Genomic DNA, 16829 nt, shown 5'->3' with positions numbered 1-16829 from the left:
TCTGTGAAGAGGACACCCGCTGTAAAGCTTTGGTCTGTAGAAGATTCCTTCAGAAACCAACGCGCAAATCCCATGCGCTTGTTGTAGTCCCCACATTGCAAAGCCTAGACGCGTTGGAAATGAAACGGATGCAAACCGTCATGCAAAAGGCGCCAGACGGACGGTTGGGGCGTATCAGTGGCTCAGGATACACCTGGTGTACTTGGTGACGGGCCGTGCGAGGTGGCGCAGTGGTTAGCACACTAGACTAGCATTCGGGAGGGCGAAGGTTCACACCCGCGTCCTGCCATCCCGATTTAGGTTTTCCGAGATTTCTCTAAATCGCTTCAGGCAAATACCGGGATGGATCCTTTGAAAGGGCACGGCCGATTTCCTTTCCCTTCCGCCGCAACTGTTTGTGTTGTTAGTTGGCGATACAGGATTACGACACCTTTTGATCGTGGTATTTCACATGACACAATCGCACGGCTTCTCGCCCACTGCAGTTGGCTGCGCCATAAATCAAATACACCTCAGCCATTTCGCGCTACATGTGGCCTTTAGACAAGAAGAGAATAGAAGCTTTCGAAATGTGGTGCTACAGAAGAATGCTGAAAATTAGATGGGTAGATCACATAACTAATGAGGAGGTATTGAATAGAATTGGGGAGAAGAGGAGTTTGTGGCACAACTTGACTAGAAGAAGGGATCGGTTGGCAGGGCATATTCTGAGGCATCAAGGGATCACCAATTTAGTACTGGAGGGCAGGGTGGAGGGTAAAACTTGTAGAGGGAGACCAAGAGATGAATACACTAAACAGATTCAGAAGGATGTAGGCTGCAGTAAGTACTGGGAGATGAAGAAGCTTGCAGAGGATAGAGTAGCATGGAGAGTTGCATCAAACCAGTCTCAGGACTGAAGACCACAACAACAACAGTGGCCAGCCATGTTACTCCCAAAGCTCCACGGCGTGAATAGCGACGGTTTGCGTGTGTTCTGCTCGTGTTTGTACAGCAACGCCCTCGCATGGCCTCAGTGCAGTCTCGTGGTGTCAAGCGATCCCAAAGTTCTCCTGTGTGATTACCGATCCTTGTTGCATGCCCAATGTGAGATGTCAGTTTGTGAACTACTTGTTTTTGGTCGCCCTGTATATGAAGGCCTTACTTCAATAATGGCACACCTTGAATTTTATTTTATTTCGGGATACTGAGGCATAAATATAACGGACTGATGACAATTCCATGAATGAGATACCTAAAATATTGCAGCCCATTGCTTGTTGAAAGGTTTACCGTTTCCTGCTGTTCACTCAGTTACATTTAACCATCAGTATCTCGAAATGAACAAAACTGGAGCTACACAACTATTGAAATAGGGCCTTCATGTAGAGAAACCCACTGGTTTTACACAATCATAGAGATTTTCTTCTTACTTTCGATGACGGTACCTTACAGAGATACCTGTTCTGTGTCTCATAGCAAAAGGGCCATTGTAGGCACGACGATAGACCAGAAATTATTTGCTTGGTCTTGGACCACTATTTACTTCTCATTAGTCGCCAAGTACATTTGTCAACTCTCTGGGCTGCATGAAGGGCAACGGCGTCAGCAGTAGAGGAACACGTAACTGACTGGGTTCTTTTACCGTCATGACAAAACCATAGCCAACTACAGTATACAGAACGAACATATGGCAAGCAGTTGCTTCTTTGTGTCGTAAGGAAACCTGTCCGACAAACAAACATATGTAAGTAATAAAACCGTGTGCTAACACAGCGTGAACAAAGACTCCAGACGCGATGGTACGATTGCAGTTATTGTCAACAGAACTGTTCCAGTTTATGCAATAGACGTATCAATTCTCCCCACTGATCCTGATTTATGATCTGATGCTTGTGAATGACAAGATTCCGATTGAGAAATCAATTTCGCAACAGTTGTGCTCTCTAATTTTCCCCTGTAGTGTCGACTTCGTAAAGTATTTCTTTGTTCACTGCATAAACATAATATACGGTTGTGTGTGGCTGCCAGCAGCGAAGGAAAATATCACATTCTCTGCAAAATGAGGGTAGTCTGTAAGGGCTCAGTGTCCCGCAACTAACTGACAAAGACTTCCCTCCTTTCCTCACCCAACCGATTGGATTTCACAGGTATGACTAATAATCAGAGCTGAAAATCACTAGAAAATAATTTTCCACAATATAATACAATTTTTCTCAACTACAATGTACGGTAATTGCATTTTAGTCTGTGCTCAGCACTATGGCCTCTGAAAGCCATAAAAAAAAAATACATTTTTGTTCTCGTCAAAGACTAGGCAGAGATCGAATTAAAAAGAGAAGACAGATTATTCGAATTTGATAAAGATAGTTGTCGTAGTTGTTGTTGTAGTATTCAATCTGAAGACTGGTTTGATGTAGCTCTATCCTGTGCCAGCATCTTCATCTCCGCATAACTACTGCAACTTACGTCCTTCTGAATCTGCTGCATGTATTATCCTCTTTGTCTATCTCTACGATTTTTACCCCCCCCCCCCAACCACTTCTAATCTGGTGATCCCTTGATGACGCAGAATGTGTCCTATCAACGAATCACATCTTCTAGTCACGTTGTGACACAAATTTCTTCTGTCCTCAGTTCCATTCAGTACCCCCCCTCCTCAGGTGTATGATACACCCTCTAATCTTCAGCATTCTTCTGTAGCACTACATTTCAAAAGCTTCTATACTCTTCTTGTCTAAACTGTTTATCGTCCATTTTTCACTTCCGTACAAATACTCTAAGAAAAGATTTCCTAACATTTAATCTATATTCGAAGTTAAATTTCTCTTTTTCAAAAACGCTTTTCGTTCCATGGCCAGTCCACAATTTATATCCTCTTTATTTCGGCCATCGTCAGTTATTGTGCTGCCCAAACAGCAAAACTCCTCTACTACTTTAAATCTCCTTTTGTTGGTTTAAAAGAGGGGTGAAGGGACCAGACTGATAGGTCATCGGTGCCTTGTTCCGAATAAAACAATGTCACAAGGGTGAGAATAAAACCAGCAAGACTGACAACACAAAATGGAGAGAAAGGAAAAACCACAAGAACGACGTAAGGACAACAAACACTTAAATGGAAAAAAAGGGGAGAAGAAAACCACAGAAACGCAAGAAACAGGTAGAAGAGATTAGAACGAGAAAACAGATTACCATGGCTGGCTGGCCGTGAGAATAAAAAGGAGAAGCCAGCCACTCTAAAAGCACTAGGGGGGAGGACACAGAGGAACAAAGGACATGCACTAAAATTTAGATCAAATGATAAAACCCACCCTCACAAATAAAACGTAAATCTAAATCAGCCGATGAGGCGTTGTCAGATAAAATTAGCGGCAACGAGTCCGGTAGCCGAAGATTTCGTCGCAGGGCAGTCAAAGTGGGACAGTGCACCAGAATATGGGCCACTGTTAACCGGGCGCCGCATCGGCAGTGATTGTGAGGCGGGTCTTCACGGCGCAGGAGGTAACCCTGGGTCGCCCAAGCGTGGCCAATGCGGAGCCGGCAGAGATCCACAGAGTCCCTGCGAGAGGACCGCATGGAGGACTGCCACACATTCGTAGTCTCCTTAACGGCACGCAGTTTGTTCTGCGTACTGAGACTATGCCATTCCGTCTGCCAAAGCCGAAAAACCGGGCAACGTAAAAATGAACGCAGGTCAGTTACTAGAATGCCGATCTCCATAAGCGGTGTCCGTGTAGCCTGTTTGGCCAGCCTGTCAGCAAGTTCGTTGCCCGGGATTCCGACGTGTCTTGAGAGCCACACAACACCACTGAACGACCGGACCGTTCCAGAGCCATTCGTGCTAGCGAAACATCAGGAAAGTTATTAAACAAAAGTCGGCCGAAGAACCCGAGACAAATCCCAACAGCCAATTTGTCAATATTTCCTGGGCAAGGTTGTAGTGAATTATTTAAACAATCTCTGTAGGCGCCACTCAGCAACACCAGTAAACTGGTGCAGCAGCACGAAATGCAGAAGTCGTCTGCATACAGAGAGGGTGAGACGGACGGCCCTAAATCTCTTTTCCTAATCTAATTCCCGCAGCACTACCTGATTCAATTCGACTACATTTCATTATCCCTGTTTTGCTTTTGTTGATGTTCATCTTCTACCCTCTTTTCAAGACCTATCCATTCTGTTTAACTGCTCTTCCAAGTCCTTTGCTGTGTGACAGAATTACAATGCCATCGGCAAACATCAAAGTTTTTATCTATTGTGTCTGAACTTTAATTCCTAGTGCAATCTTTTCTTTGGTTTCCTTACTGGTTGCTCAATGTATAGACTGAATAACACCGGGGATTGGCTGCCACTCTTTATCACTCCCTTCTCAACCACTACTTCCCTTACATTTCTTTCCTTTGTCATCTGGCCTCTGTACAAGTTGTAAATAGCCTTTCGCTCCCTGTGCTTTACCCTTATTACCTGCAGAATTCCAAAGAATATTCCAGTCATCATTGTCAAAAGCTTTTTCTTCTAAGTCTACAAATGCTATAAACTTAGGTATGTCCATCTTTACTTATCTTCTTAGGTACGTTGCAGGGTCAGTATTGCCTCAAGTCTTCCTACATTTCTCTGGAACACAAACTGAACTTCCCTGAGGTCGGTTTATAATAGCTTTTCCATTCTTCTGTAAAGAATTCGTGTCAGTACTTTGCAACATGACATGTTAGACTGATAGTTCGGTAACATTCACACATGTCAGCGCCTGCTTTCTTTGGAACTGGAATTATTATATCCTTCTTGAAGTCTGAAGGTATTTCGCCTGTCTCATACCTCTTGCTCACCAGAGGGTAAAGTTTTGTCAGTGCTGGCACTCCCAAGGCTATCAATTGTTCTGAAGGAATGTTGTCTACACCAAAGGCCTTGTTTCGACTTAGATCTTTCAATGCTCTGTCAAATTCTTCTCGCAGTATCACATCTCCCATTCATCTCCATTTACGTGCTCTCCCATTTTTAGAATATTGACTTCATGTTCACCCTCTATATACTCCTTCCAACTTTCCCTTCTTTGCTTAGGACTCGTTTCCCATCTGAGCTGCTTACAGTTGCTTCCCTTTTCTCCGAAGGTGTCTAATTTTCCTGTAGGGTCATCTCTCTCTCCTCTAGTGATATATGTTTCTAAATCACTACATTTGTCCTCTAGCCGTTCCTGCTTAGCTATTTTTCACTTCCTGCCAATCTCATTTTTAGACGTTTGTATTTCCTTTCGAGTGCTTCAGTTACTGTACTATTTTTTCTCCTCTCATCAATTAACTTGATTATCTCCTGTATTACTGAATCATTTCTAACAGGCCTCGTCTTTTTATCTATTTTATCCTTTGCTGCCTTCACTATTTTACCTCTCAAAGCTACCTATTGGTCTTCTACTCCATTTCCCCTGTTCTAGTCAATAGTTGCCTACGCTCACTTAAACTCTCAACAACGCCTGAGTCGTGCCATCATATAATTAATCTGAAACCTTCCGGTGTCTTCAGGTCTCAGCCACGTATACAACCTTCTTTATTTCGCTGTTAAAACGAGAAGTAAACCGTACACACTGAATTGTTAAGGCTTTCTTGGCCACTTGTCGACAAATTGCCTGTTGGCGTCTGTCTTGGGTTCTTCGGCCGACATTCGTTTGATAAATTCGTGACGTTTCGCAGCACGAGTGGCTGGCGTTGCCGAAGCTTCATCCACCACCACCAGCAGGAGCAATGAAGGGTGAAGCTTTTACAATGTCAGCCATTCGTGCTAGCGAAACATCAGGAAAGTTATTAAACAAAAGTCGGCCGAAGAACCCGAGACAATCCCAACAGCCAATTTGTCAATATTTACTGGGCAAGGTTGTAGTGAATTATTTAAACAATCTCAAGATGACTAGTATTCGAAATTTAGTGAAGGGAAAATTATTATAAAATTGATCTGGGTTTCTCCAATTCTTCGTCTGATTAAGCCCGGGTGCGATAATAAGTCGACCAATAGTTGCACAAACTTTCAGGCAACTGAGTTTTTACAGTGTTCCTGATTATAACAATAATAAAAAATCTTAAAGCAGTAATGGGGACTATCGTTAAGAAAGAAGTTTATGCAATGCAGGGCCAAGGATCTCAGGTAGTATCAGCGGTGTATGTTGTGTGTTCCTTCATAATTCCATTCGCATAAATGGGCCATGACTTGCCGTTGTGGGAAAACAACAGTACCCTCTGAACACACTCCGCAATAGTGTGTGTATTACTAGTGATCGGCACTGTTCTTTTCACTGTGTCAGTGCTTCCAGTTTGGGGCAAAACGCGAGGAACGATCAGATAATTTTTCCCACACATTACCAACTGCTGTTGGTAGTGAATGATCGTGTATATATCCAGGCTATGCGACTAAGTATATATCCAGGCTATGCGACTAACGGTACGATAAACAGTCCAGTCATAACACCCGAAAAGGGGGAGATCTGGACACAAACTTCGGGCACCAGGAAGGCCAAGCTGAAATCCTAGCATAGTCAAGTAATCTCCCAATATTTCATTCTATAAAGAATCTGATTAACTTTTTGGAAGAGTACAAACTATATCTGAAGACATGTCACACAAATAATTGAAGCCAATTAAGCAGGACCTGATCGTTTACCATGCAAGTTTACCAAAGTGAAATAAATGGTCGGTTGTTAAAAAACAGACCCAGCTCTGTAAAACATGTGGTTGATGAAAATTGCAATTCCGTTATATATTCGCACTGTCTCCCGAAGCCGCCAAGAAAAGCGCGAAAATGAGGAAAGTTCTGGGATGGCATATGAGCGCAGCAGGGAATGTTATAACTTTGTACGGCCTACTCCCAACAGACACGCCAAAGTTGTTTCATTCCGCGAAAGAAGTAATTGCTCCGCTTCATTGTCATAGCATCTTTGAGCTTCGTGTAGCCAGAAAGTATGAAATTCGTTCCTTGCTGATCTTAAAACTGTAGGAGTGCATCGAGATAATACCTATGTGTGCCGCACAACTGCGAAGTAAACCCTACGCTTAGTATAGGTGTTAACAGTTCGAAAGTTAGTTACAACGTCTCAATGATTGTATTCAGAATGGCTCAAATTAGTGTGCGGTACGCCTGTGCATTCGACCTATGTAAGAAACATAATACAGGAAAATAATATATGGAATACAAACCACAATCATAATTCACAATGCACTGGCAAAGACAACTACAGCTCGGAATCACAGATTTGAGGCTGACACCTGCACATCCATCACACTATACCAGCCTTCTTCATGAACAGGGTAAATAAGCGAACAAAAGGAGTCTAATTTTGAAACACAAATTTTGGCATGTGGAAATAAAGTCAACGTTGAAAGGTTTATCGAATTATAGGGGCTCCCAAGAAGAGGAAAACGAAAATACCAGTGACAGCGTGTCACGACACTCTTCTGCTTCTCCACTCTCTGTATCTATTTAGCTACACGCAACCGTGCAATTAATGCTCCGAATTTCAAGACATGTCATCTGACAGTTTTGTATAGGCAATATGTTGTAACAATAATTTATGTTAAATGACACAAGTTAGTCTTAATTTGGAGAAAAGTAAACATTAAAACTGAGCAAATATAGCTGTAGTTTCCGAAATATTGCCCGCATATTTCAGGACTTGCTTATGTTATAAATAATCATTCATTTTCAAGAATACTTTTATTTTCGCATTTAGTGAATACATCCTAATTAAAATGATGTAATGACGTCGATGTAATTTGTTAGGTACATCAGAACTTTTACACTGAAAACTATGAGCAAATTTAAGTACACTCATAGTAACTTCATTTGAGAAGCCATATTATATCTGTTTGTGGGAACTCCCTTACCACTCTATACAGGGTGTAAATAATAAAGTCCAGCAACACTATCAATTATTTATTGCACAAGAACTAAACATTGTACAGATGCCATACGTACTGCATTTTGAAGAGAAACTAACTTTTTTTTTTCAAACATTCGATATGCGAACCATGAGTGACCCGGCTGACGTCAATATGGTAATCGAATTCTTGTCATACCCGTCCCAGCATGGCGTAAGTCCACTGTGGCAGGCGCTTCCCGTATTCTCTCCAGGAGCTCTGCTACATCAGGTAGTAAAGACGGTACATACACCAGATCTTTAATGTGTTCCCACAGAAAAAAAGTCAAACGGAATAAGATCTGGTGATCCAGGAGGCTATTTCATGAAAAGCTGTCTCCTTATGTAGTACGGTCGATCCATCGATGTGGCAGCTCCATGTCAAGGTACCCTTGAACTTACGATGAAAATGGGACGGAGCCCCATCCTGTTGAAAGATGAACGGAGAGTCACACTGCATTTGAGGCATAAGCCATTGTTGCAACATGTCCAAGTAGGAATATCCGGTGACAGTGCTCTCGGCGAAAAAGAATGGCCCGTACAGTTTTCGACGTAACAAAGCAGAAAAAAAAAAAACATTTACCTTTGGGGAATCACGCTTAAATTCAAAGCATTCGTGTGGATGCTTTGTACCCCAGATTCGACAATTATGCCTGTTCACCTCCCCATTAGTGTGAAAAGTGGCTTCGTCGCTAAAAACTAAGCGATCAACAATGCCATCCTCATTCAGTTGTTGCAACTGCGAACAAAACTCAAAGCGTTTGCCTTTTTCGTCGTCATTGAGCTTCTGCACTAGCTCCAATTTGATAGGTTTCATAGACAGCTTCTGTTGCAGGACTTATCACACTGTCATTGGAGCTATTTCGAGTTCATGGGATGCACGACGCACCGATTTCTTTCGACTCCTTATGAATGTCTCTCGTACGCGCTCCACATCCACTCACACTGGGACCTCCCACTTCTCTTTGGCGGGCACAAGCAACCACTCGTAACGAATTTGTTGTCACAGTGGTAAATGGCCTTCCTTTGGTGGCTTCTTATTGTACTTGGTTTTAAACATCCGCTGAACAGCTGTAGCACACTTGTTTTTGTCGAACTCCCAACACACGGAAAGCTCGCTCCATACCTAAACAAAAACCTTCAGGGTTTCCCTTCAAAATGACACGAGTATGGTATCTGTACAATGTTTGGTTCTTGCGCGATAAATAATTGAAAGTGTTCCCGGACTTTATGTACACCCTGTACTTACGTGGCTTAACAAGTTTATTGTATCAGGATGCGACCACTGATGATGTGCTTAGTAATGGCACAAATAACTCATGTGAGTTGATGATGATGATAATGATAATAATAATAATAATGAAGCAGTCTTTGAAAACACACAACATTACAAACCTCATGAAAATACAAAAGCATCTTTTGTTGTTTACAATAAATAAATTCAAAACAATTTGATTTTTTGTCTGCTGAAACAATATACAGCAATAAAGATATATGATCTCTGATTTATTTTGTGAATAAAATTATAAAAGAAGACCTTTTCTTCTGGTGACAATATGGCCTTCTTTTATTAAATTTTTCATTCAAGGCCTTATCTATGTTCATTGCTAATAATTTATTTTCAAACAGGACAACACAAATGTATCCAAGTTGCATCATGCACCCATCATCAGTTTGCCACAAAAATCTTTCAGATGAAATCAATGTGGATGTGAATATTGGGGATAATGTGAAATATTTTCATCAAACTTGTGTTCATTTTCTGTTACAATAAATATTTCGACCAACTTCATCCCTGTGAGTACCTACATAATGACCAAGAAAAGAGTGGCTGCAGGCAACTTTGAACACTTTCTTTGGCCAACAGAAGACACATTACACCAATATAGCATTACTGTCATTAGAACAGTCTTGTTAAAGTAACCAGACATATTCAGTCAAACGATAGAAAAAAATTAAACAATTTGGCTGCAATGAATTCAAAGTTGGGCTCATGTTTCACAGGTCACCATCTTACTAAGTCATAAACTAAGCAGCTGTTCTCGACAACATCTGGTAACAAATGACTCACTAACATGAACAAACTACATAAAGGAAATGTCAGTCACGAACATCAGTGCCCAATGAAAATTTTCTAGAATGAGATAGGTTCATCAAATTAAAACATTGTACATTTCAGCACTAGCACACAAGGCAGTGGTTATAAAACAGTTGATGGTAAGGACCATTATTCACAGTTTTCTGCTTGCCAGGCACCATAGCCTCAATAAAGAAAGAACGATATAAACAATTTTCTAAAGGCTTTGCAGTTGGAATTGTCCCTAATAAAATATTTCTTTTCGCAATACAGCCTGTGTGAAAATCTTGAATTTGCATTGTGTCTGTATTAGATTCATATCAGCGAATGAAGCAATTATTTTCCCAATTTGGGTCACTGTAGTAAATGTTCAGAATACTTTTAGGGTTCACCAGCATCATCTTTCCTACCTACAACCTCACAATATTTGACTGAATTATTTCAATACAGGTGAAGAGAGCAACAACATTCTCCCAGGAAATGTGTAGGCTACCAGTATGCCTACAGCCCACAATATTATCAAAGAAATAAAAATAAATCCTTGATACACCATTTTGCTTTTACACATTCTGATTCAGACATGAATTTTTCAGATAAATCTGTTGCATATCAATGCTTTTGCCATCACAGTACACTTTCCACATGAATGACACAAACAACTTTTATATATCTATTAGCAGACTACAAAGTGAATTTTCTTAGTAAATTAGGCTGTACATGCCCTGCTGCAGTCAAATGCCATCGCAGATCACGAATTTTCTTCGTTTTTGGACTTGTCTTGCAGTTTGGGAAGGCAGAACAAGTATGTAACCAAATTGAAATTTGTCATCAATTAACTGTTACCCAGAGCTGGGTCTGTCTTAACATCTGTCCTTTGATCTTTATGGCAAAAGATCAATAGAACAAGCCAATTGCTTTTAAAATCCACTACTGGTGAGATGATCTGTATTGGCCAAGTTAGGTGTTCATAAATCAAAGTGAGCACACTAAGTGACCAATACAGTAGTACATGTTTTCTCTAATATTTTTCTAATAATTGTACGTCCACTGTTGATGGAAAAAAGAAGTTTTATAAAATATTTGGCATCTCTCTTCAAGTGCCCACCAGCTAAGATTTTCTACTGTGGGTCAGCAAGATTGATTTGTCAGTTTGCACTACCCTTGATGTCCTGTGGTGGCCCTCCCTGATATGGAGTCAACATATTTTATCTTGATTTTCATACATGTGTTACAACTTTTCTCACAAGCAGTTACCCTCACTATGCAAATAGTCTTCATGTATCATATAAATGAATATACACCTAAATCATTATTCTAAGTGATTTTCAGAATTCAGGAGTTACTTTTCCTATTGACTGGATCGTTAATATGGCTAGGCATGTGACATGTCACTTGTGGAAGAAAGAGCTACTTCATTTTGAGAGAGAAAAAGAGAGAGAGAGAGTTGCACCAGACATGCATGATAGAGAACTTTGGAGTTTCAGTTTTCATGTTCAGAAGATCGAACACCACTATCTGGCATTAGTTTGAAGTTTCAGATAATTCAAGGACTGTTACAATCACATTTAGTCACTGGGCAAAGAAATATTACACAGATGCCATTGCCTGACTAGGTGCATAGGAGTAATTTTGAAGAAATGTGACAAGTCTTGCCTAATGTATGCCTAACTAACAACAGCAGCAAAAGTCTGTAAACTGTATGATATCCTAAGGTTAAAAGTATCAAATGTCATTGAACACAACACTATGCAGTTGAACATCAAAACTACAAGTTTTGTGTCACAAAATATGAGCGTAAGCACTATAGGCTGCCAAACAGGTCAGTTATTAACAAACAACTGTACAACATTTCAGTATTGTTCTGAAACACGCGTACATTTACGGCTCACCAACAAAATATTGTACAGGGGTGTTGAGAAGTGATTAATGGCAGGGAAAATACTGTTAAAAACATAAACACTGACCATGAATGATGAACCAAAAACTACTGTTATACAGGATAATCATACTGCGACGTATAACGAAAATCTGTGTGTAATATGTCACTACGCAGTTATATGCCGACAGGATTTAACAATCCGTCATTACACCAACGCATTAGGCATCACCACCATTGTCACAAAGATAAATAGTGAAGCAATCGGTAGTACAACATAATCAAATTTCCAATGTGTAATCATCAGTATTGAAAATTGCTTACTGCTTACAAAAGGCTCAACTGCATCTATGATAAAATAAAATGGGATCAAATTTCAATTATTATGTGACCTAGTTATTTACTGTCGGTCTTTATTCTTAACTAACAAAAATAAACGGATGATGCTATTGAGCAGACATGGAATCACTGTCTTTTTGGCCAAACCAAAACATAAACAAGCCGATAATAGTGACACCTGTGCGTAAGAGAACATAAACACTTCGAACGTGAGAATTCTTAATCAAACTTACCATTTCTGGAAACATCCAATTCCACAAGATTCTCGAAATTCTGTATATCTGGAGGTAACCGATGAATTTCATTGTCACTTAATCCTAGTTTTCTCAGTCGATGCAGACGAAAAAAGTTCTGAAACAAGAAACACTTTATGACTCCACCATTCTGTATAACACATAGGTCTCCTGCCTACTTATTTGCCGTAACTCTAATGATATTAACCTTTGGGAGATCGCGGATATGGTTAGCATCGAGTAAAAGTTCTTCCAGACTCCGTGAGTATCGCAAGATGTCTTCGGGGACATTCGGTAGTGAACAGTGACGCTTGTCAACATATTCAACCTGCCGATTACACCCTTTAAATATTGGTATGCAACGGAACATGACGTCTCACGAGTAAAAAACACAATTCATTATACGTTCGAAACTGCACTATGCTAACAAATCACAATAAAACGAAGCCACACACTAACTGCAACTTTCAGCCCAACACCCTACCCAGATTTGAACATGAAAACTACTGCATGTCTGACCGTGACGTCACACGAAGCTACACAGACGCGACACTTTCGCCATCTTGCAGTGGAATTTTGAAGCAACTGCGCTGGCCAAAGATGAATCACACAGATCATAACAGAGAGAGAATAATCACTGAGTACATGACGCCAGCGATTTAGTCGCAAGAATCAGAATCCTTAAACCCGTTTTACACTAGACGTGTGAATCTCACAAGAAAGTCGTTGCCTACTGCAGCACTACAAGCGGGATAACGTCCAACCACAAAAAAGCCTTTATACGGCACGTCTTCTGCTTTACTCGTTTGCTGTGCTTGTTGACATCTTCTAGCAGGTGAATTGGCGGCTTTAGTTCACTTTCGAGACTTTCGGGTGTTTTATATCATTTTTAAGGGCACTACATTTATTTGTACTTTAGATGGTCACTACGGTGCTGCATTTAATTGTTTCCACGCAGTTTATATGAAACTACACGTCGCTCAGATGTGTAAACACCCTCGTTATAAAAGCCGTTTAAATTCTTTCAGAAGACAAGGCTCAGAAGGATGAAAGAAGATATCGCCTTGGTCTTATTACCGTAGCTGCGGCTTTCATCATAAAGAAATAAATCGGAATAAAGACGCGGCAAAAATAGAAGCTGCTGGATTCGGCTGTGGCTTCTAAGCAGGAAAGGGGACAAGGACTGTTTATCCTTACTGATAAAGGAGTTAAGGCTGGAGGATCCACTACAGTTTAACATTTTGTGAGAATGGATGCAGTTTTTTTCGACAAGCTGTCATCCTTCATAGAGCCCAACGTTCCCCTGAGACAAGCAATTTCGCCAATCAGAAAACAAGACTTTAAATTTTTATGTATATTTTTTCATACGATTGTTTGCTCAACGATACTAGCTGAAAATTGTCGTATTTTATTCCTTTCCATATGAACAGTTACTTTGCGATTTCTAACGACTGACGAGTCTTACAAGAGTCTGTCGTTTGCACATCGTATATCAGTTTCGAGTCTGTCTAAAGCGATAATAGAAGTTTGGTGTGAAATCCATGACTCTTTGAGGGATAAGTATTTGAAGGCACTTGTTTCCTGTATTACTAAATAAAAAAAGTTAAAACTTTCACTTCATTTCTACTTTCTTATGGGCTCCAACAACTGAAGAGGAATGGCTTTTGATAAATTGTGTAACCGAGATAAAGCTTCAAATAATACTTACCGAAAATTGCAGATATTTCCGGGTTAACTTTTGTGAGACGAACAATCTGCTGTATTACGCTTCGCTGAGCAGGTGCGAGGTACACAATTCACATAGAACTTCGCGCCATTTGCCAGAGGTGCTTCCCACTTGGTCGTTTGCCCATGTGTGAAGGACCTACATACACGTGAGAATAAGATCCATCATAGACCACAGATAATGCAGACTGTACGTGACGTCATTACACTGAAGCCAATATCTAAGTCACGTGACTGGAGCAGGGCGCCGAATTTCTATTATTACACACTGTGTGGGGTGGAATTGACACAGTTTTCCTCATTTATAGCTGAAATGAAGCATTGATTTAATTTAAGAAGAAAATAATTCGCCTTATTGCTATTACACATGTAGTAGTGCAGTTAACCTGATTTCTCCTAAATTCCTAACATGAATGCGATGGTAACAGTTTTTAAGTGTGGCTGGGTGATGCACTGCCAGTTCTGTTTACAAGCAACAAAATCACAGCTCTTCGGTGAATATATGCCCAGAGAAGTCTTGTTTTGACTATACACACTTCACAAAAGGATGATAATCTCAATTGTGAAAGGGAAATACGCATATGAAAAAAGTTTTGCATCACCCCGGTTTCCAGAACTCCCGAAGATAAACATTGACTGTGGGTATTGTATCACAGACACAGTCCCTTTAACTGTTCAGAGATGTCACTTAACCCACCCAAAGATGTAAACAACCATGCATGAGCAGCGCCAACCAGGAAGAAGGTACACGGCTCATGTTGTCTATAGTTCAACCACGTCTAGACGGTCAATACCGCGGTTCGATGGCGTCCACATTGTTACTTTGTGCCAGGAACGGCTCTCAACAAGGGAAGTGTCCAGGGATCTCGGAGTGAGCGTAAGTGATGTTGTTCAGACATGGAGGAGGTACAGAGAGACAGGACCTGTCGATGGCATGCCTCGCTCAGGCCGCTCAAGGGCTACTACTGCAGTGGATGACCGCTACCTACGAATTATGGCTCGGAGGAATCCTAACAGCAACGCCACCATGTTGAATAATGCTTTTCGTGCAGCCACAGGACGTCGTGTTACGACTCAAACTGTGCACAATAGGCAGAATGATGCGCAACTTCACTCCAGATGTCCATGGCGAGATCCATCTTTGCAACTACGACACCATACAGTGCGGTACAGATGGGCCCAACATCATGCCGAATGGATTGCTCAGGATTGGCATCACGTTCTCTTCAACCAATGAGTGTTGCATATGCCTTCAACCACACAATCGTCAGAGACGTCTTTGGAGGAAACCCAGTCAGGCTGAACGCCTTAGATACATTGTCCAGAGAGTGCATCAAGGTGGAGCTTCCCTGCTGTTTTGGGATGGCATTATGTGGGGCCGACGTACGCCGCTGGTTGTTTTGGAAGGTGCCATAATGGCTGTACAATACATGAATGTTATCCTCCTACCGATAGTGCAACCATATCAGCAGCACGTTCGCGAGGCATTCGTCTTCATGGACGACAATTCGCGCCCCCATCGTGCACATATTGTGAATGACTTCCTTCAGGATAACGACATCGCTCGACTAGAGTGGCCACCGTGTTCTCCAGACATGAACCTTATCGAACATGCCTGGGATACATTGAAAAGGGCTGTTTAGGGACGACGTGACCAACTAGCCACTCTGAGGGATCTACGTCGAATCGTCATTGAGGAGTGGGACAATCTGGACCAACAGTGCCTTGATGAAATTGTGGATTGTATGTCATAACGATATAGGCATGCATCAATGTAAGAGGACGTGCTACTGGGTATCGGAGGTACTGGCGTGTACAGCAATCTGGACCACCACCTCTGAGGGTCTCGCTGTTTGGTGGTACAACATGCAACGTATGGTTTTTTATGAGCGATAAAAAGGGCAGAAATGATGATTATGTTGATCTCTATTCCAATTTTCACCACAGGTTCTAGAACTCTTGGAATGGAGGTGATGCAAAACTTTTTTTGATGTGTGTATTTCTAAATATTTGCAGAGGTGTTTCCATGAATTGAAGTTAGGATGGATGTTGGTCTTTGGATGCAAAACGTGATGATTGACTAGGATTTTAAGACGACATATTGTTAATATACAGCTCACTGCACAAGTACAATCAACGTTTTGTAATATATTAAGCTTCTTATCATGATATCATTCTGGTATCTGTACTGGATTCAGAAAACGTTATTTTGTGTAAATACCTGACATTACACACATAAACGAATTTTCTTACAAAAGTGTATAACACTTCACACACATTCTTGTGGAATCGTTAGAAAACTAATGATGCATGCGGAATTATTATTTTGTCATCCACTCCTGTGGAAGTGGTGAACTACAAGAATTCACAGTGCCAAAAAAGAGTATTCACTAAACAAGAATTATTCTGTCGCTTGTTAAAAAGAACTGCCAATACGTTTCAACTTGACCACAACTAAAAACGATAGCTATTGGTTTATTATCAGGGATGTCAGAGAAACTACGATAACTGCACTGCTGCATATGTAACACATGTACTACACTTCGTTGAACTGTCAAAATCAAAATGCTTGATTTCAGCTATAAATGGGAAAAACTAACTATCAGCTCCACTTCACACAGTGTGTAAAGACAGGAGCTTGGTTTTCTGCCCCGAGTCACGTGGCTTAGATGTTGGTTTCAAACCTTAACACGCCAGAGATAGGGA

The 16829-nt window shown here is 41.0% G+C and overlaps 1 protein-coding gene across 8 annotated transcripts in view; it reads right to left on the bottom strand.

Moving 5' to 3' along the window:
• Window positions 1-12917, bottom strand: part of LOC126253889 (protein lap4) — a 564085-nt gene extending 551168 nt beyond the window's left edge. For 3 of the 8 annotated variants that reach the window (XM_049955263.1, XM_049955269.1, XM_049955268.1), the window contains exons 1-2: window positions 12607-12917; window positions 12399-12516 (exon numbers count right to left, since the gene is read on the bottom strand). In XM_049955263.1, the coding sequence (XP_049811220.1) occupies window positions 12399-12516; window positions 12607-12768 (280 nt within the window). In that variant the 5' untranslated portion in view covers window positions 12769-12917. The remainder of the gene's footprint in view (window positions 1-12398; window positions 12517-12606) is intronic. The other 5 variants (XM_049955267.1, XM_049955265.1, XM_049955266.1 and 2 more) reach the window with 3 other exon arrangements.
• Window positions 12918-16829: the final 3912 nt, after the last annotated feature.

This window comes from Schistocerca nitens, chromosome 1 (genome assembly GCF_023898315.1).
Source record: "Schistocerca nitens isolate TAMUIC-IGC-003100 chromosome 1, iqSchNite1.1, whole genome shotgun sequence".
NCBI classification, from domain to species: Eukaryota; Metazoa; Arthropoda; class Insecta; order Orthoptera; family Acrididae; genus Schistocerca; species Schistocerca nitens.
Note: the sequence above shows the minus strand (reverse complement) of the source record. Positions and strands in the feature narration are given on the sequence as shown.